The sequence below is a fragment of the Amphiprion ocellaris genome, chromosome 3, assembly GCF_022539595.1.
Source record: "Amphiprion ocellaris isolate individual 3 ecotype Okinawa chromosome 3, ASM2253959v1, whole genome shotgun sequence".
Taxonomy (NCBI): Eukaryota; Metazoa; Chordata; class Actinopteri; family Pomacentridae; genus Amphiprion; species Amphiprion ocellaris.
In genome coordinates, this window is record NC_072768.1 from 38,277,544 (window position 1) to 38,297,588 (window position 20,045).

Sequence of the window (20,045 nt, forward strand, 5' to 3'; positions counted from 1 at the left end):
TCTCTGACCCGGATGGTAAATAAAGACCCGCCTTCTCTCTTCGTTGCAGCCAATCATTGACCGCAGTTATGTCTCCTGACCAATCAGCGACCGGAAAATATTTCGGTGGAGGCCTTCAAGCCGGAGCAGCGGCAGCGGCGCAGAGTGTGTCTGTTCGCGGGCAGTTTTATGCTAGTTTTCGGCTTATTTAGCTCCCAAAATGCCGTATGCGAACCAGCCGACGGTGAAAATCACAGAACTGACAGACGAGAATGTCAAATTCGTCATTGAGAACACAGATTTGGCGTAAGTATTAAACCTATTTGTCCGTTCATAGAGCGAGGGCGGCCATTATTGTTCTGAGAACCAAAACACACAAACATGAAACAGAACAAACCGTTAAAATAACTGCGGTAAAACAGCATTTATGTTCTGAAATAATAATTTTATTCATAGCAGAACATTTCTGTAACAGGCTGTGTGTGTATAGAAGCTAAATGCAGTTAGCTAACGTTCTAAATACATACAGATACTCAGATTAGCTACTTTATAATTTATTAGTTATTGAAGGTTAAATTGGGGTTTAGATGAAAATAAATAAACAAACATAGAAAGGGATGTTTGAAGATGTGCAAAATACTCTGAATAATGATTTCTGATATGAATTTCCATTCATAAATAATTAAATTAGGGGCTAGAAATACCCAAATTCACATCCAAGGCTCCTCAATGCACAGTCTGAGTATGGAAATTAGAGCTGCAACAATTAATAATCAATTACTTTGAGATTTCAATGCAGTTTTTCTTTTAAGTTTAAATAGAGCGTACATGTTTGCAATCTTAACTGTTGGTTTGACAAAAAATATCGTCTATATTGTTGTAATAATGACAGATTTGTGCATAAATATGCAAGTTTTTAGCCGTTTTGTGTGTTAATATCCAAGTTTTTGACACTTTTCGTAATTAATATCCATATTTTTCAGACTTTTTTATATTAATTTCCACATTAGTGATACTCGTGCAGTAATTTCCAGATTTTTACTAATTTTGTCCATTATTATGTAGGTTTTTTGACAATTTTGTTAAGTAATATCCTGATTTTTACCAGTCTTGTCCTTGATTTTTGCATTTTTTGACACTTGTGCCAAAATATCCAGTTTTATATGATCTAATCTTTATTTTTAGAGCGTTTTTTAAAATAATCTAACTTCCAACATGCTTCACAAGGAAGTAAAATAAAACTGGAGAGTCATAAATTTATCAGGATTTAAAAGAAGACAGTTTAAAACACAACTCTGTATTAAAAAACCAAACATTTTTGACAAACTCCAACAGAACACTTTGTTGAAATGCCTTTATGTATGTTTTACAAATGCTGAATTAATAACTAACTTATCCTTCAGTTTTGAATTTGAGTTAAAAAAAAAAAAAGATACAGATACTTGGAAAAATGTTTAATATTGGATCTGATTATGGGCCAGGCCTCAGGTGTTGTATTTTGTCTAAACAACAGTCCACAACCCAAAGATATGGAGTTACTCTGATGCATTACAAAGAAAAACAAGCCTGAACACCTTCAGCTTGAAAAGTCACCAGATCAATCAATCACCCAAATAAGCACTGAATAGTTTTCTGTCAGGTCGTTTATTTGACATGTTAAGCAGACAAAATTTTCAAACAACCTTCTGCTGTCAGAGTCTCAACATATATTGTTTTGTACAGTGAAGCTGAAACATCCCAGAAAACAGTTTGGAATGGAAATAGAAGTTTTTCTAGTCTCAGAATGTTTTTTTCTTCTCCTTTTCAGGGTTGCCAACTCTCTCCGCCGTGTCTTCATGTCAGAAGTTCCCACAATTGGTACAGTAATGATTTGTTTGCACTGTTTCCATAAAGGATCCTGTAAACTAGAATAACTGTTTTCTGAAAGTTTTGGGATTGAAGTCATGCAGTATGATGTCTATAAATAACTCACTTCACTTCCAGCGATCGACTGGATCCAGATCGACGCCAATTCATCAGTTTTGCACGATGAGTTCATCGCACACAGAGTCGGTCTGTATCACAGCTTTAATATTATCTTGATGGTTGAAGTGTAACAGTGCTAACGTTTGACCAGAGAGGAGTGAAGGCTGCCGTTGTAACAAACTCTGTGTTTCTTGTGTTGTCAGGCCTCATACCGCTCACCAGTGACGACATCGTGGACAAAATGCAGTATTCAAGAGTAAGTAGACTGTTGGGAAGCTCAGTTATTCTTAAATGTCATTAGCAGGGTTCCTCAGGGTCTTAACATGTTTAACAGGAACTGAACTCAGTTCTGTGTAAAAATAAGGCAGTGATCATTCCACCTTCTTTATCATTTCCTGATTTCCGGTCTGCCTCTGTTCATCCTGCAGGATTGTACCTGCGATGATTTCTGTCCGGAGTGTTCGGTGGAGCTGACGCTGGATGTCCGATGTACCGAAGACCAGACACGTCACGTCACATCACGTGACCTGTTCTCCACCAACCCCAGAGTCATCCCAGTAAGTCTTTTGAAAAAGAAAACTCATCTTAAACACACCATCCCCACTGTGAAGCACGGTGGTGGCAGCATCACAATGTGAAGCATGGTGGTGGCAGCATCATGATGGAAAGCATGGTGGTGGCAGCATCATGATGTGAAGCATGGTGGTGGCAGCATCATGATGTGAAGCATGGTGGTGGCAGCATCATGATGTGTACCATGGTGGTGGCAGCATCATGATGTGTACCATGGTGGTGGCAGCATCATGATGTGAAGCATGGTGGTGGCAGCATCATGATGTGAAGCATGGTGGTGGCAGCATCATGATGGAAAGCATGGTGGTGGCAGCATCATGATGTGTAGCATGGTGGTGGCAGCATCATGATGTGTAGCATGGTGGTGGCAGCATCATGATGTGTACCATGGTGGTGGCAGCATCATGATGTGAAGCATGGTGGTGGCAGCATCATGATGTGTACCATGGTGGTGGCAGCATCATGATGTGTACCATGGTGGTGGCAGCATCATGATGTGAAGCATGGTGGTGGCAGCATCATGATGGAAAGCATGGTGGTGGCAGCATCATGATGTGACACTTGAAAAGGCCTGTTTATTCATTATCCTTGGTAAGATGAAAAAGCTGACAGTGGTGTGTTTTTGTTTTCCAGGTGACTTCCAGGAACCGAGACAACGATCCCAATGACTATGTTGAACAAGACGGTGAGTTTGAGGCTGTTTTAGAGGTAAACTCTGGTTGTTAATCAGACGACTGCTTTTCCTTCACACTTTAATCCTCCTGTCATTTTCTGAAAACATCAGACATTCTGCTGGTGAAGCTTCGTAAAGGTCAGGAGCTTCGGCTCAGAGCTTACGCCAAGAAAGGCTTCGGGAAGGAACATGCCAAGTGGAACCCGACGGCGGGGGTGTCCTTCGAGTACGACCCAGACAATGCACTGAGACACACGGTCTACCCACGACCTGAGGAGTGGTATGTTCTCATTTCAGTACCATCAAGTGTTAAGTAATAATATAGATCAGTGATTGAATGATCAGCTGTTACTGTCATTCTCAGGCCGAAGAGCGAATACTCAGAGATTGAAGAGGATGAAGTTCAAGCTCCCTATGACCCCAACGGGAAGCCAGAAAGGTGAGCAAATGGGTTCTTGATGTTTTGTTAACCAGGTCAGTTTGTGTCATTTCAGATAGCAATGTTACTCATTTGTTACTTGGCACAAAGCTGAATTGTGTGAAATATTGTAGCTGAGTTTTGACAATTTCATACGTTTTCAGAACTGGGACTTTTTTTTATTACCCTCAAAAAAACCTTTTTAGCTGGGAAGCCATTTTATGGGTTTAGTTTCTCCTGAAATAAAACTCCCACAGTCATGAAAGTTGGTAAGGGCTCAGACAAAAGTGTTTACAGCAGAGTTAAATGTTTGAATCACTCCATCAGGGGCCACATTTAGAATCATTGAAGAGTGAAAATGGAAGAAAAAGTGCAAAACTTTCAAACCAGGGTGGTATTGTGTCCCCATCCATATTTATTCACAATATATAGAAATGGATCCATGTTTCTACTAAAATACAGTCTTTGGTCGACATTTCACCAACTTTTGAGGCTCTAACATCAGTAGAATTTGATGTGAAGCATGGTGGTGGCAGCATCATGAAACATGGATTCATCCATATATATATATAGAGAGAGAGAGAGAGAGAGAGAGAGAGAGAGAGAGAGAGAGAGAGAGAGAGAGAGAGAGAGAGAGAGAGAGAGAGAGAGAGAGAGAGAGAGAGAGAGAGAGAGAGAGAGAGAGAGAGAGAGAGAGAGAGAGAGAGAGAGAGAGAGAGAGAGAGAGAGAGAGAGAGAGAGAGAGAGAGAGACTATATATCTACATGGATGCGGATACGATGTCATCCTAGTTGGAAATTTTATGCATTTTTTTTCCATTTTCAAGCTCCAGTAATTAAAAATTTGGCCCCTTATGGAGTAATTCAGACATTTAAATCTGCTGGAAATACTTTTGTCTGTGCCATCACCAAATTTCATGACTGTGGAAGTTTTATTTCTGGAGAGTTTGAACCCTTAAATGGTTTCCCAGCAAAGACATGTTTTTAAAAGTAAAATTACAAATATTTTACCCTTGGAAAAAACTCGCTAATCTGTGGCATTTGTTCTATGTCCAGGTTCTATTACAACGTGGAGTCGTGCGGCTCTCTGCGACCGGAGACCATCGTCATGTCGGCGCTCGCCGTCCTCAAGAAGAAGCTGAGCGACCTGCAGACCCAACTGAGCCACGAGATCCAGAGCGACGTCCTCACCATCAACTAAAGAGTGTTTTCTAACAGCAGGACCTACTGTCAGAAAACTCAGCAGCACTGTTATTATCTGCATACTGGCCTCAGATCTGTGTTCTGTATGTAGCATCAGTTATCACCTTCAAAAATGATCTGTAATAATGGATTAAGTTTCATTTGTCATAACTATTTTCAGTGTCTCAGTCAGCAAAAGTGTAAAATTTTATCAGCAGTAACTGAAATAAAAGCTGTGCACACGTCTGTAATGCGAGGTCACTGTTTGACAATTTGTCTGATAAAAATTTAACACTTAAAACTGTTAGATAATTATTTTGTTAAATGTTCCTTTTTCAATATATCTGTTTTTGAGGAGCACTGTGTTCTTTTAAGTGTACTTTTTGTCTCTCAGTACAAATGAAAGATAAAAGCCAGCTAAAACTGAGCTGAGGGTTAGATTTTTTAAAAACGCTCCAAAAGCAGAAAAAAATGTGAAAAATAAATTAAACATGACTTTAAAACTTAATACAGCTCCACAAATGCATCCATTAGCATTTATAACTACATATTTGGCCAGAAATGACTAAATATTGGCATCGAGCATTTTGTTTACTGTACCATATGACAATATTATATCAAATACACATGACTTTAATGGCTCACAAAGTGGTATTTGTGGTGGGAAAAATACAGGACAAGGAGAAAACAAGCAGCAATGACTGCTTAATTTTAGCTAGCTTATGAGCTAATGTAGCTAAAGCAAATCTATTATTTTTTATTTTACTTTTACCATTCAAAACTAATTTAACACACCCACTTGTTAGTTTTAGTTTGTAGCATCACTTGCAGTGGAGTTTAACCACAGTACAACAGAAATTTAACTCTAAATGAACTAGTGACGCTAGCTCCTGAAGTTAGGCTACTTAGCACTTAGCTAGGTAGCCTAGCTTTGCCATTTCTGCAGCGAGCTTGGACTCCAGTGAAATTAAGGTTTTAGCGAAGTAGCCTAGCTTAGATGTGAACTGTGAAATTAATGGAATTTTATTTCAGTCAGCTGTGTTTAAGTCACATATATATCAGATCAAAGAGAAATTTGTTAGCTTTTAGCTACTTGGCTTATAACTAAGTAGCTCCCCATAGATTAGCTTTTAGCTAAGCAACCTAGTCTTACTATGCTTAAGCTAAGTAGCCTAGTTTAGCTAAGTCGTAGCAGTAGCTGCAGCCTCTGATTTCAGTGAAATTCATGTAACTTTACTGGATTATGCTAACTTTAAATCATTTATACGCATTATTTAACTAAAGATCAGTTTATTAAATTAGCTAATTAGCTCAAATAAGCAAGGAAGCTGCAACAAAATCAATACTGTTGAGTGGCCGAAGAAGATAAAAACTTAATATATACATTTACACAACAATAATGATGACATTTTAAGCAAAAAATGCCAAAGTAAATATTTTTCCTGAATTTTTGCATTCATCTCTGCATCATTTATCTCAGAAACTGGAGGCAAAGAATGGAAAAATTAATAACTGACAAGATCTCGTGAAAAAAAACCCTGATTAAATTCAAATAAAATATTTAAAAACACTTTTAAAATAACATTATTTAAAAATACATGCTGTTATAACTGAAGCAGAAAATCAAAATATAAAATCATATACAGTCTATGTAAAAAAAAAATAAAATAAAATATGGGGACTCCCAGCCTTTATTTTGGTGTCGCAGAAAGGTCCCCGAAGGGGGCTTTTTGTCTGAATGCTTCCAATAAAAAAAAAAGCCGTTTTATTTATTCTGGTGGCGTTTATTCTGCGCGACACTGAACTCATCCCATCACATGGACGCAGGGGTCATCCTGTTTCTCTATGAATAAATACCATAAATGTTCTCCGACAGTAAATAAGAAGCTGCGGATGCTGAGAGATGTGGAACTGATGGAGATGCTGCCATGCGGAGGATGACGAGGTGAGCCGCTGCAGAAGGTCACACCGAACCCCGTTCACATTTCTGCCAATTAAAAGTTTCTTTTATTACTAGCGAGTTTAAAATGCATTTTAAAAAACCTGACATTATGTACACTTTAATATGTGGTACAGCTGTTTAATTCGGCATACATTTCATCCACCAAACAGCTTTATAAAAACTCAACTTTTAAACGTAACAATGTACCGCCAGTCACGGAGCGTTTTAGAGAGGAAGCAACTAAACTGCCATTTTTCATTAAACTGATTCTTTATTATTACACAACATGCATGCCGAATTTACCCAATGTTTACATGATACACGGAGAAAGTATCAAATTGTGTCCTATTACATGAGTACTTCTGCATTTAAGCGAAACGCCGTAAAATTGACCATTTACTACGGGGCTTTGGTTGGAGTTTCCAGCCTGGAGAGAAGACCAGAGGTCGCCTATATGTCCGGGTTTACGAAGATGCAGCCTGCATGTAAATGATCTGTTCTCTGTGCTACACAGCCTGAACCACTGTTTCACTGACAATAAAGGTTATACAACACATTTAAATTGAGAAAATGCACAAATATAACGTTCACACTGTTGAAAACTATATAATAATAATAATAATAATAATAATAATAATAATAATAATAAAAGGAAAAAAGAAATAATCCCATAAGAAAATACAAATCTGGCATTGTCAAAAAGCATTGGAATACAGTTGCTTTCCAAAGCTGTAAAAAAAAAATGAAAAAATGTTTGCAAAATAATTAGATTTTAAGCTGATTTAAATACATTATGGTCACAATGTAAAAGAGCAAAAATATTATTTGTAAACATGGAAATTAATGCTTTTTTCTGTGATTTTATTTGATATTATCTGTAGTTAACAAAATAGAAAATTTGCAAAATACCAGTTAAAAAATTATTTACGATTTCTGTCAAAAATCTGTAAAATACTAATATTTTTTGCTCATATAAATACAATCAAAAGTAGTACTATTTAACAGTCAAAGTTGTTTTTACTAGAGGATCTGTAATTTACCAAAACAGGGATATATATATATATATATATATATATATATATATATATATATATATATATATATATATATATATATATATATATATATATATATATGTTATATGATATAAATGTTATATTTATTTTAAAATACTTTGCAAAAATATTCACCATTTTCAGGCCTTTATATTTTTGTTTCTTTCTCTCAAATATCAGCAAATATCTATAAAATAAAATGTTTTGCTCATTTAAATATATAAAAAATTGTAATTTTACAGTCAAAGTTGTTTTTTGTGTTTTTTTAGTGATTTTACTGGATATTATCTGTAATTTAAACAGGGAAAGCAGATTAAACAGATTAAAAAATCACCATTTTCAGACTTTAATATGTTTATTTTTTCTTTCAAATGTCAGCAAATATCTATAAAATAACATTTTTTGCAGATTTTTTTTAAAAAGTAAAAAAATGTGTCAACTTATGATCAAATGTTGTAAAAGAACAAATTACCATTCATAAAAATACAGAGAACTGAAGAAAACTATAATCATTGTCATCATTCTTTAGCTGCTTTTAATAGACAGTGATGTTATGAGAACAAAGATAGTCAAGCTTCTTTTTGATTTTAATCTTTCAGCTTCAGAATCGATCCAGTTAAATGTTTTCTGTCTGTTTCAGAGGATTCGACCGGCTCTGATCTTCACCCTCGTGGACGAAGCCTTGGACTCGGAGATGGCTGCCATGAGGAAGAGGTTCTCCTCGTCCTCTGTTGAAGAAGACGGTGTAAACTTCTTTGACAGCGCTGGAGATCCTGGTTCTGATCCAACCGGGGAAGAGGAACATCCATATGCATCTCTGCTGTGGTGAGTTTATCTGCTGCCTCTATCACATGACAATTTTAACAAAAATCTGCAAATGCAAGAATTATGTGCGCTTGTAGTGCTGAAAAATGTAAATGAAAGTATCAAATGAGTGATTCTTCAATCCAACATGAGACTCAAGAAGGTTCAGATATTTAATTCACTTTTCAACACACAAAACATGTAATGAAGCTAAGTTTTTTATTTACCTGCTCAGCTACAGCAGATTTAAATCAGTCATTTAAATGTTTAAATGTGTGCCAAGCCTACATATAGAAAAATTCATAAACTAAAGTGATTTTTATGGATCTAATGACTGACCAACGACTAAATCGAGTGTTTGTGTGCAGCTGCCACAGCGTCCAGGACTCTCTGCTGAGCTCCAACAGCAGCTTCACCAGATACAGAGGAATCCTCAACTGGGTCATCATCCTGCTGGTCAGCTTCTCACCGCCTAACAGATCAGTAAAAAACAGACAATAGATTTTATTTAAAATGTGTTTTCATGTATTAACTGTATGCTTTTCTGACTTGCAGGTCCTGACTCATGCTCACCTGTTCCTGGAGAATTTCATACAGTGAGTGAAAATAGAAAAGTTGCTTTATGTGTATTCTACAGACATCTGCTGCACATTTTAATATAAATTCAGATATTTATTTAGATTTTCACGTCTCATTTGGTTTAAAAAAATGTAAGATTCTCTGGTCATACATGACTAGAAACATGGTGAATGTGTGAACTTTTAAAATGAAAAACTAATGAGGGAGACCACCAAGAAACCTATGACTCCTCTGAAGGAATTACAAGAAAGAGACTAGTGAGGGAGGCCACCAAGACTCCTACAAACCCCCATGAAGGAGTGCCAGCTTCAGCAGCTGAGATGCAAGAGATTGTTCATACAACTGCTGTCTGTTCTTCAACAGTCAAAGCTTTATTGAGACAAAGAGAAAGACTCTGCTGGAAAAAGCTCAAATTAAATCTGGACTAGAGTTCACCAGAAGACATGTGGAGACTCTGAAGACACCTGGAAGAAGGTTCTTTGGTCTGAGGAGACCAGGATGGAGCTTTATGCCCATCAGACTAGATGATATGTTTGCTGGACACCAAAAACTGCACATCATCCCAAATATGCTATCCTCACTGTGAAGCATGGCGGTGGCAGCATCATGGTATGAAGCACGGTGGTGGCAGCATCATGGTATGAAGCACGGTGGTGGCAGCATCATGTGAAGCATGGTGGTGGCAGCATCATGTGAAGCATGGTGGAGGCAGCATCATGATGTGAAACAAGTTAACTTCTCTTTTGTTTTTTTTTCCTAAACAGACATGGATTTTTGATAGATGTCAAAAAGGTGTTGGGACATCTGATTGAGGACAACTGCAACTGGCCGTCTGTCAACCTCATACTGGGTGAGAAACTCCCTAAGGACTTCCACAGGAGCCATCAGAATGAAAACATTTTTACCAGATTAATACATAAATGACACTAAACTTGTTGTTTTCTGTTTCTTCCAGCTGCCAACATGTTTGCTCTGGCAGCTCTGTTCCTGGAGAGATCTCACAAGAAGGTAAGACTTTCTTTTTCTCTTTAAAATTTAAAATGTATTTATGTCCTGTAAAATAAAAATGAAATGCCCTCTCAGGGAATGCTGTCTACCTCCAGCGTTCACCGTCTGCATCTCATAAATCTGGGGTTGCTTGTCCTGTTTCCTGCTGCAGTCATCATACATGAACCTACGATATCAACAGGTAACAGATTTATATGTGTCATTACAGCACATATACACTCACTGGCCACAACATTTCATTAACTATATTAATCTATACTTGATTTGCTCATCTACATATTTTTGAATTTACCACCAGCTATATATGTAGTATATTTAATGCCAGAGCTGTACACCATAGCAGTAAACTATAATTAGTTTCCATGTTAGTTGTACTTTGCATGTATCATCTGTCTTATCATGCATGTATTATACTGTGTTTTATGGTCCTTGTGTCCCCCAACCAACCTCTCTACCTCTACCTCTACCTCTCTACCTCTACCCCTCTACCTCTATCTCTACCTCTCTACCTCTTCTGTCCCTCTCAACCCGCCCGGCCAGCAGGCAGATGGTTCCCCCACATTAGAGCCAGGTTCTGCTCGAGGTTTTTTTCCCTGTTAAAAGGGTGTTTTCCTTGCCACTGTCTCCTTTTGGCTGCTCTGGGGGTTCAGGCATATGGGTTCTGTAAAGCGACTCAAGACAATTTGACTGTAATTGGCGCTATATAAATAAAATTGAATTGAATTGAATTAAATTGAATTAACCCTCATGTCGTCCTGTGGGTCAAAATTGACCCGTCTAAAAGTTTGAAAATGTGGAAAAAAAAAAATTTTCACAGTGAAACTTCGGATGTCCGCATTTTCAACATTTTTGGGAAATCTTTGAACATTTTTGGTGAAAAAAAAAAGAAATGTTAAAAATGTTTCTTAAGAACATTCACAAAAGAATCAACCAAAATCCAGTGAATTTCGCTGGATTTTGGTTCTTAAAGAAAATATTAAAAGTTTTACTGATATATATGGAATCACTTTAGATATTTGTAGGATTTTTTTTTGAAGATTTTTACTCATTTTTTGAAAATGTTTACAAGAATTTTCTTGCCAAATTTGGGGGATTTTTTAAAAAATAAGACTTTTAAGGGAAACTTTTAAGGAAATATTGAAATATTCTTCCTGAAGGTTTTGCAAATTTTCAGAAATTTGGGGGATTTTTTTGTTGAATTTATGGATTTTGTTCAGACAAGGAAACAATATTTTTTGGAGGCTGTAAATGAGGACAACACGAGGGTTAATACTCCTTATCGTCCACCAGGTGGCGCCTTCTTCTCTCTCTGGTTCTACACTGTCCTGGGGATGAAGCTGTACTCGTACCAGGAGACTAATCTCTGGTACCGTCAGGCTCATTCAGGTAATTCTCCAACAGCGCAACTTTACAGACCACATTTTTACAAAAAAACACACTTTAATCCCCAAACTATTAACTTGTTTTTTAGATAAAGACCAGAACGGATCAGTCGCACAAACAGACCACAGTGAAAATCAGACACTCCGAGGTGAAACGTCATCATTCTTGTCATGATTCCTGTAGAATAACTCAGGATGAAGCCTTTTCTTCTTTGTGACTCTGTGTTTGCGTCCTCAGATCTGTATTATTTCCTCCTCGCTCCCACGCTGTGCTACCAGAGAAGCTTCCCGAAGACTCCCAAGATCCGGATCAATAAGCTGCTGCACAGGTTGCTGGAGATGGTGAGATGAACTGTGGCACCATCAGAGTTATTCCACTTATACCTTCAGACACTAAGTGAACCTGGATAATTTACTGGAGAGATGGACCACAAATAATAAAATTAAATTAATTTTACAGAGGCAGAAATCCTGCCTCAGACAGATCCATTCTGGACGTTATTTCCTTCCAGCGTTCCATTTAACATCAATCAGTGCCTCCCATCAGATTCAGTGTTTAGACTGTGACACCTGGATGGATGTAAAACTGATCTGGTGTCAGTTTATACCAGAACTCAGATGTGTTTCTCCTCCTAAATGTCATGGTTCTATCTGCTGGAATGATGAAGTTCTGAGGCTCAGAAATTATGGAAAAAGTCCATTAAAAAGTGGTAAATCTGGACCCACCTCTATGGAACTCTGGAAAATTATTACAGTATGAAGGTAGAACTTAGCTTAATAAAATATACTAAAATTATTGTACGCAACGCATCCCCACATCATGATGCTGCCACCACCATGCTTCACATCATGATGTTGCCACCACCGTGCTTCACATCATGATGCTGCCACCACCATGCTTCACATCATGATGCTGCCACCACCATGCTTCACATCATGATGCTGCCACCACCATGCTTCACATCATGATGCTGCCACCACCATGCTTCAATGTGGAGATGGTGTGTTTGTGATGATGTGCAGTGTTTGGTGTTCAGCACACATAGCATCTAGGCTAATGAACGAAAGCCTTAATCATGATCTCTTCAGAGGAGTCATAGGTGTCTTCGTAACCCATTCAGATTTAGGCATTTAAATGTATTTCCCTCGAAGTTAATAAATTAATCTGATACTAATTTTTGAATTTTCTGCCTTTAGGTGGTCGTAGTGCAGATCATGGTTGGGATTGTGCAGCAGGTACAGCAGCTTGTTAAACTCCTTTCTGCATTTTAGTATCAACATTTTCTGTGCACTAGAACCGTGTAGCAATATATTGTATCTCATTAATGAGTGCACAGGGACAAACTGAACAAAACTGAAATACTGCACAAGAATTCTAATTCCATTTCTTTTCTCTGTTTATTTCTTGACCTCTGTGTCTTATTTTTTGTCCTTCCAGTGGATTGAACCCATCTTCCAGAGATCAGAAAACTCTTTTTCTGTAAGTGTAACATACGGTACTCCCTCTTTACTGTGAATATTAAATCAAAGACTGCTCCCACCCCTGAGGAATTCACTGTTTCACATATTTATTCTTGTACACAGAGTATGGACGTCACTATGAGAGTGGAACACTTGGTCGGGCTGGTGGTGAGTGATTTCTAACAGTGTTTTTAGATGCTTCAGTTAGGATTTCTTAGTTGATGTAGGATGTAAACAGATGGAATCTTATTGCAGAAAGTCGCCACAGATGGTGGAGATAATGATGAGGATATGGAGCAGGTGGAGGACTATGTTCAGGCATTAGAATTAGACATAAAATTTAGTAAACACACACAAAAATATTGAGAAATGAGAAAGCAGAGACTGTTGTTAAATGTGTGATGTTCAAGATGCAATCAAAACGTTCAAAGTAGCAGCACTTGATTTAATTATCAGTGCCTTTCCTGTTGAAGAAGTCTTTGTGCGCAGCAATGCTCAGCTCCCAGTGCTCCTGCAACATTTGTAACGCTCTCTGAATGCCTAATAAAAGATTTAAAAAACAGTTATGGGGCACTGTAAACAGCCCCAGAGCTTTCCGATCGCCCTTCGCGTGAGTATCACTAATACATATTTCCTTGTCAGGCGCCGACCCATTTCCTCTGGCTCCTCTTCTTTTTTCTGAGCCACTCCTACCTGAACTTCTGTGCTGAGCTGCTGTGCTTCGGTGATCGACACTTTTACGGAGACTGGTGGTCAGTAATACACAACAGTTTCAGTACGTTGTGGTATTAGCTGCGTGGTCGCATCGCTGGATCACTGCAGATGATCTTTTGTTGACAGGAACGCTACGACTTTGGCCGCTTTCTGGAAGAACTGGAGCATTCCCTTTCAGAAATGGTCGCACAGGTATTTCATGTTCCTATCCTATTTCAAGGACTTAAATAAGAAACAAGTAGTTTCTCTTACATGCTTTTCTCTTCATGTGAATAAAGGCATGTTTACAGTCAGCTGGTGGAGAGGAGAGTTTCTTCATCACAAGCTGAGCTGCTGGTCTTCCTGATGTCTGCTGCTCTGTGTGAGGTACTGCATGAAGCAAACACTGATCTGACCAAGGGTCCAATGTTTGGTGAACTTGGGTAGTAATAGAATACATACAAGGTAATTAGGAGAGATAACTGGATTCTGTTAAAGCCACAATGCAAAACAAGTAATTAATTCTCTCCACTTGGCTCTAGTCAGATTTACTTTGCTCCTGTTAGGTACAGATATCTTTTGTGATTTTCTAAAGGGTTGTGTTAGCTTGTTATAGCTATGGAAAACTCCCATTAACTCCAGTTGGCTGCTTTGCAGTCCAGTCCAATCGTTTTGTTAACTTCTAATGGTTCTTGTTAGCTCTCTCTGGCTCCTGTTAGCTTCCATTTTCTCCAGTCAGCTCCACGTGGCTCTGCTTAGCTTCTGTTGACTACTGCTATCTTCTGATAGCTCTTGTTAGCTCATATTAACTAAGGAAAGTGCCCATTAACTCTAGTTAGCTTTTTTGCAGGTGAGATAGCTTTTGGTAACTTTTAATGCTTCTCGTTAGCGCCTTTTCACTCCTGTTAGCTTCTGTTTTCTCCAGTCATCTCCAATTGGGTTTGCTTATCTGCTGTTAGCTACTGCTGTTTTTTGGAGGCTCATGTTAGCTCATATTAGCTCATGAAAGCTCCTATTAACTCTGGTTAGCTTCTTTGTAGGTCAAATGGCTTTAACTTTTAATGGTTTTTGTTAGCTTTTTGTCACTCTTGTTAGCTTCCATTGTCTCCAGTCAGCTCCATTTGGCTCTGCCTAGCTTCTTTTGGCTACTACTATCTTCTGACAGCTCTTGCTAGCTCTTATTAGCCAACAAAAGCTCCCATTAATTCTAGTTAGCTTCTTTGCAGGTCAAATAGCTTTTGGTTGCTTCTAATGGTTCTAATAGTTAGCTCCTTGTTAGCTTCTGCTTTTTACAGTGAGCTCCATTTGACTCTTCTTAGCTCTTGTTAGCTAAAGATATCTACTGCTGTCATCTCATGACTCTTGTTAGTTCATAATAACTAAAACGCTAGTTAGCGCCTTTGGACTCCAGATAGCTTCTGTTAGCTTCTAGTGTTTTTTTTTTTGTTTGCACCTTTTGGCTCCTGTTATGTTGTATTTTCTCCAGTTAGCTCCAATTGGCACTGCTTAGCTACTGTTAGCTAAAAATATCTTTTGTTAACTCCTGATAAACTGTTATTAGCTCACATTGGCTAAAGAATGCTCCCACTTACTCTAGTTAGCTTCTTTGCATTACAGATAGCTTCTGTTAGCTTCTAATGTTTTTTGTTAGCTCATTTTGGTTCTTGTTATCTTTAATTTTCTCCACTTAGCTCCAATTGGCTCTGCTTAGCTGCTGTTGGCTAAAGATATCTTTTGTTAACATCTGATAAGCCGTTATTAGCTTGTATTGGATAAAGAAATCTTTCATTAACTCCAGTTAGCTTCTTTGCAGTCCAAATAGCTTTTGGTAGCTCCTTGTTAGCTTCTTCTGGTTACTGTTAGCTTCTATTTTCTCCAGTTAGCTCCGCTCAGCTCTGCTTAGCTCCTGTTGGCTTCTTTTAAGTCAGTTTGTGTCTTGTTAGCTCCAGCTAGCAGCTATTAGCTATAGGTACTTAATGTTAGCTCTTAATGGCTTCAATATATCATTCATATGAGTGTTTTTCTACATATAAAATAAACCTGTGCAATATGGCAATTTTTTACTTTTAGAGGAATACATATAGAGAAACCTTTACGACATCAACAGTTCTTGTGTATATTTCTTGTTTACTTATTTGCTTTTTTTTTTTTTTTTACTGATGCCAGATGTTTTTGCAGCATTCCATTTGCTGGGGGAAATTTGCAAATTTCACCACTTTGGGGCAGATTTTCTTATTTAGCTTCTTTGGGCTTCAGATAGCTTCTGGTGAATGTGCTCCAGTTAGCTCCAGTGAGTAATAATAATCCTCAAGAGTGAAGTCATGCAAAGAAAATAATTCATTTACATACTGCTAAGACAAAACTTATGTTAAAAATAATATAATTTTTTAAAAATCCCATTGTCTTTTCACACATTACCATTAAAAGCTGTTGTAAACGGAAGATGATAATAATAATGATATTCCTCTCCTCTGCACAGTATCTGGTCGCTCTGCCTCTGCACAGCTGTCGACTGTGGATCTTCCTCATGATGGTGTTTGAGGTGAGAACATGGCAGCTGTTCATTATTTACCTGCAGAGGAGCCACAAAATACTGCAGAACACAAAAGCAATGTCAGACTCTGCTCAGGAATCTAACAGTTTGTCGATTTTAGGGCCATTTACTCATATTAAATTAAATAAATCTACTGTTTAAGACTCTTTAGATTATTACGCAGCGTGCAACACAATCAGGTCAACATCAGCTGTGTCCTTCACTGCACTGCAAAAACTCAAAATCTTACCAAGTCTGTTTGTCTTATTTTTAATCAAAATGTCTCATCCCACTCGATTTAAGATGAATTCACTTAACAAGTGACATTTCAGCAAGATAAAGGGACTTGTTTTAAGACAATGCATCTGAAATATCTTGTTAAGTCAAACAATCTTGAAATTATCTTGTTTTGAGTTGAATTTTACAAGAAAACTCAAAACAAGTTTAACCCTCGTGTCGTCCTGCAGGTCAAATTGACCCGTTTTAAAGTAAAATATATTTTCACAGTGAAACTTCTGATGTCCACATTTTCAACATTTTTTGGAAATTTTTGAACATTTTTTGGTGGAAAAAAATTGTTAAAAATGTTTCTTAAGAACATTCACATAAAAATCAACCAAATTCCAGTGAAATTCGCTTGATTTTTTTTTTATTTTTATGTGAATGTTCTTAAAGAAAATATTAGAAGTTTTACTGATATATATGTAAGCACTTTAGATATTTTTAGGATTTTTTGTTTTGGAAGATTTTTATTCATTTTTTTGAAAATATTTACAAGAATTTTCTTGCCAAATTTGGGGGATTAAAAAAAAACTTTTAAGATAAACTTTAAAGGAATTATTGGAATTTTCTTCCTGAAGGTTTTGCTGAATTTTTGGATTTTTTTCAGACAAGGAAACAATAATTTTGGTGCTCGTAAATGAAGATAACAGGAGGGTTAATACATTTCAAATTAGGAGGTTACATGAAAGCAAAAATCTATTTTTGAGTGAAAAACTGCTTTTTTTTTGGCATATCTGGCTTATTTTAAGATACCTAAGCTTGACGATCCTGGTAAAATAGAGCTTAAAATAAATTTTCCCAGCTACTTTTAAGATCTCATTATTCTAAATATGGTATCTTATTTCAAGAAATCTCACCAAGCCATTTTTCACTTGTTCTATTGGCAGATTTTTTTTTTCACTTATTTCAAGGTAAAAGTTTTTTTTTCTTGTTTTGAGAGGGGCATTTTTCCAGTGTGATAATGCCATCTATTATGAAGTGCTAAGCTAACACTGTGTCCTCTCTCCTTCCAGCTCCTGGTTGCAGTTTTCCTCGGAAACTATTTCCAGGGAAACTATGGCAACGGTTTGGTGTGGCTGTGCCTGCTGCTGGGGCCTCCACTGGCCGCCACCTCCTACTTTCACGACAACTACATCGGCCTCCATCTGACACCACGCCACAGAGTTTTCCTGCAGCTCCGCTAGTCGTGGGAAGAAATTCCTGCAGCGCTGTGTTTATAGCAGGGAAATGTTCAGTGAGGATGCATTCTAATGTCAGGATAAGAGTTATAATCCAACAGCAATACATGTACTGTAAATATATTTACCTCTGTAGACTCATAAATCAACGATGCTACCACACATCTGGTGAATGTTTATGCAATAACTGAGTGATTTATTGTTTTGTTTTTGTTTGTTTTTTCTGAGTGTGACCGATGGATGAACTGCAGCTGCCTCATAGGGCTGAATTTCATGTGGTTAGTCAGTAAAGCTCTGGTTGCTGTGATTGGTCCGGTTTTAACGACGTGATTGAGCTGCTCAGGAGATAAAGTTTCCTCCTGGACGCCTGCTCGCTGCGTCAACATGCGGTTAGGAGGCCCTCATTCAGATAAGTTTACCGTAAGCTCCGTGGACACGCTCCAATCAGGAAATACAGGGAATGATTGTGTGGAATCATTTAAAGCAGCGATTGTAACCCCACAGGCCCGTTCAAAACCCACTTTAACTGCACCTCCTCTCAGTTTAAACTGGATCTACTTTCATTCAGTTACACTTTCAAGGCTTAGGTCTCTTTGGCCAGAGCTCTTTCTTTATTACTTTAAACTTAAGAAGTTTAATCTAGTTAGCATGTATTCATTACTTTCAGTTTTCAGCTGTTTCAACTGATTATCCATTCTGTTAACCCTCCTGTTGTCCTCATTTACAGGCACCAAAAAATATTGTTTCCTTGTCTGAAAAAAATCCAAAAATTCAGCAAAAAAATTCCACAAATTTCTGAAAATTTGCAAAACCTTCAGGAAGAAAATTCCAATAATTCCTGAAAAGTTTCCCTTTAAAGTTTTATTTTTTTTTAAAAAAAATCCCCCAAATTTGGCAAGAAAATTCTTGTCAATATTTTCAAAAAATGTGTAAAAATCTTCCTAAAAAAACCCTAAAAATATCTAAAGTGATTCCATATATATCAGTAAAACTTTTAATATTTTCTTTAAGAACATTCACATAAAAATCTACTAAAATCCAGTGAATTTCGCTGGATTTTGGTTCATTTTTTGTGAATGTTCTTAAAGAAACATTTTTAACATTTTTTTTCCACCAAAAAAATATTCAAAAATTTCCCAAAATGTTGAAAATGTGGACATCAGAAGTTTGACTGTGAAAATATATTTTTTTTTCACATTTTCAAACTTTAAAATGGGTCAGGTTTGACCCGCAGGACGACACGAGGTTTAACAAATAATTTTAACTGTTAGCAGTACTGTTAGTTAACTGTTTCAGTTATTTATCCCTACTGTCAGCTAACAAGTTCAAATGATAGCCACATGGTTAGCGAACAATTTCAACTGTTAGCCATGCCACTGGCTAACAATTTCAGCTGTTTATCTGTACTGTTTGTTCGCAAGTTCAAGTGCTAGCTCTATGGTTACCTCATAATTTCAACTATTAGCAGCACTTTTATCTTACAATTTAAACTGTTTATCCATACTGTTAATTTATGATTCCAACTGGTGCAAATTGCTACATAAAGATTCTCCAGAATGCAGGACTTTTGCACTTCTGTCCCATTTCTTAAAAAATTAGAAAAAACACCAAAAAAATCTCTGAAATGAAACAGAAGTTGAATACATTTAACCCTCATGTCGTCCTGCGGATCAAATGGACCTGTTTTAAAGTTTGAAAATGTGGGAAAAAAAAAATATTTTCACAGTGAAAACTTGCACATTTTCAACATTTTTTGGGAAATTTTTGAACATTTTTTGGTGTGAAAAAAGAAATCTAAAAAAAATGTTTCTTTAAGAGCATTCACAAAAAAAATTAACCAAAATCCAGTGAATTTCACTGGATTTTGGTTGATTTTTTTGTGAATGTTCTTAAAGAAAATATTAGAAGTTTTACTGATATATATGGAATAACTTTAGATATTTTTAGGATTTTTTTGGAAAATTTTTACTCATTTTTTGAAAATATGTACAAGAATTTTCTTGCCAAATTTGAGGGATTTTTTTTTTTTTTTAAATAAAATTTTTGAGGGAAACTTTTAAGGAATTATTGGAATTTTCTTCCTGAAGGTTTTGCAAATTTTCAGAAGTTTGAGGATTTTTTTTGCTGAATTTTTGGATTTTTTTCAGACAAGGAAACAATATTTTTTGGTGCCTGTAAATGAGGACAACAGGAGGGTTAATTTCAGCTGCTTTGGAAAATGCCAAATGAATGTAATTTATTGTCGAGCATCAGTTCCTCTCAGCTGTAGATGAACTTCCTCCTCTGTTTGTAGGTCATCAGGTGGAAGAAGACAAAGGTGTGAGTGTCCATGTTTGCAG

General features: G+C 37.0%; 2 protein-coding genes across 2 annotated transcripts; both read left to right on the forward strand.

The window, feature by feature from the left end:
- Positions 1-100: 100 nt before the first annotated feature.
- On the forward strand, positions 101-5,146 carry polr2c (RNA polymerase II subunit C). Its single transcript, XM_023292809.3, has 9 exons — positions 101-285; positions 1,787-1,836; positions 1,963-2,031; positions 2,148-2,200; positions 2,373-2,501; positions 3,151-3,202; positions 3,302-3,470; positions 3,555-3,629; positions 4,664-5,146. Exons 1-9 carry the CDS (start codon positions 200-202, stop codon positions 4,806-4,808), a joined length of 828 nt encoding a protein of 275 aa, XP_023148577.1. The 5' UTR covers positions 101-199; the 3' UTR covers positions 4,809-5,146.
- Positions 5,147-6,509: 1,363 nt separating this feature from the next.
- LOC111581748 (diacylglycerol O-acyltransferase 1-like) lies at positions 6,510-19,528 on the forward strand. The gene is made up of 18 exons (XM_055007795.1): positions 6,510-6,734; positions 8,427-8,611; positions 8,959-9,046; positions 9,146-9,186; positions 9,934-10,019; positions 10,125-10,177; positions 10,253-10,358; positions 11,468-11,563; positions 11,649-11,708; positions 11,798-11,901; positions 12,757-12,795; positions 12,998-13,039; positions 13,144-13,188; positions 13,663-13,772; positions 13,861-13,926; positions 14,013-14,100; positions 16,193-16,255; positions 17,542-19,528. The coding sequence occupies exons 2-18, from the start codon at positions 8,481-8,483 to the stop codon at positions 17,710-17,712; spliced, it is 1,389 nt and encodes a 462-aa protein (XP_054863770.1). The 5' UTR covers positions 6,510-6,734; positions 8,427-8,480; the 3' UTR covers positions 17,713-19,528.
- Positions 19,529-20,045: the final 517 nt, after the last annotated feature.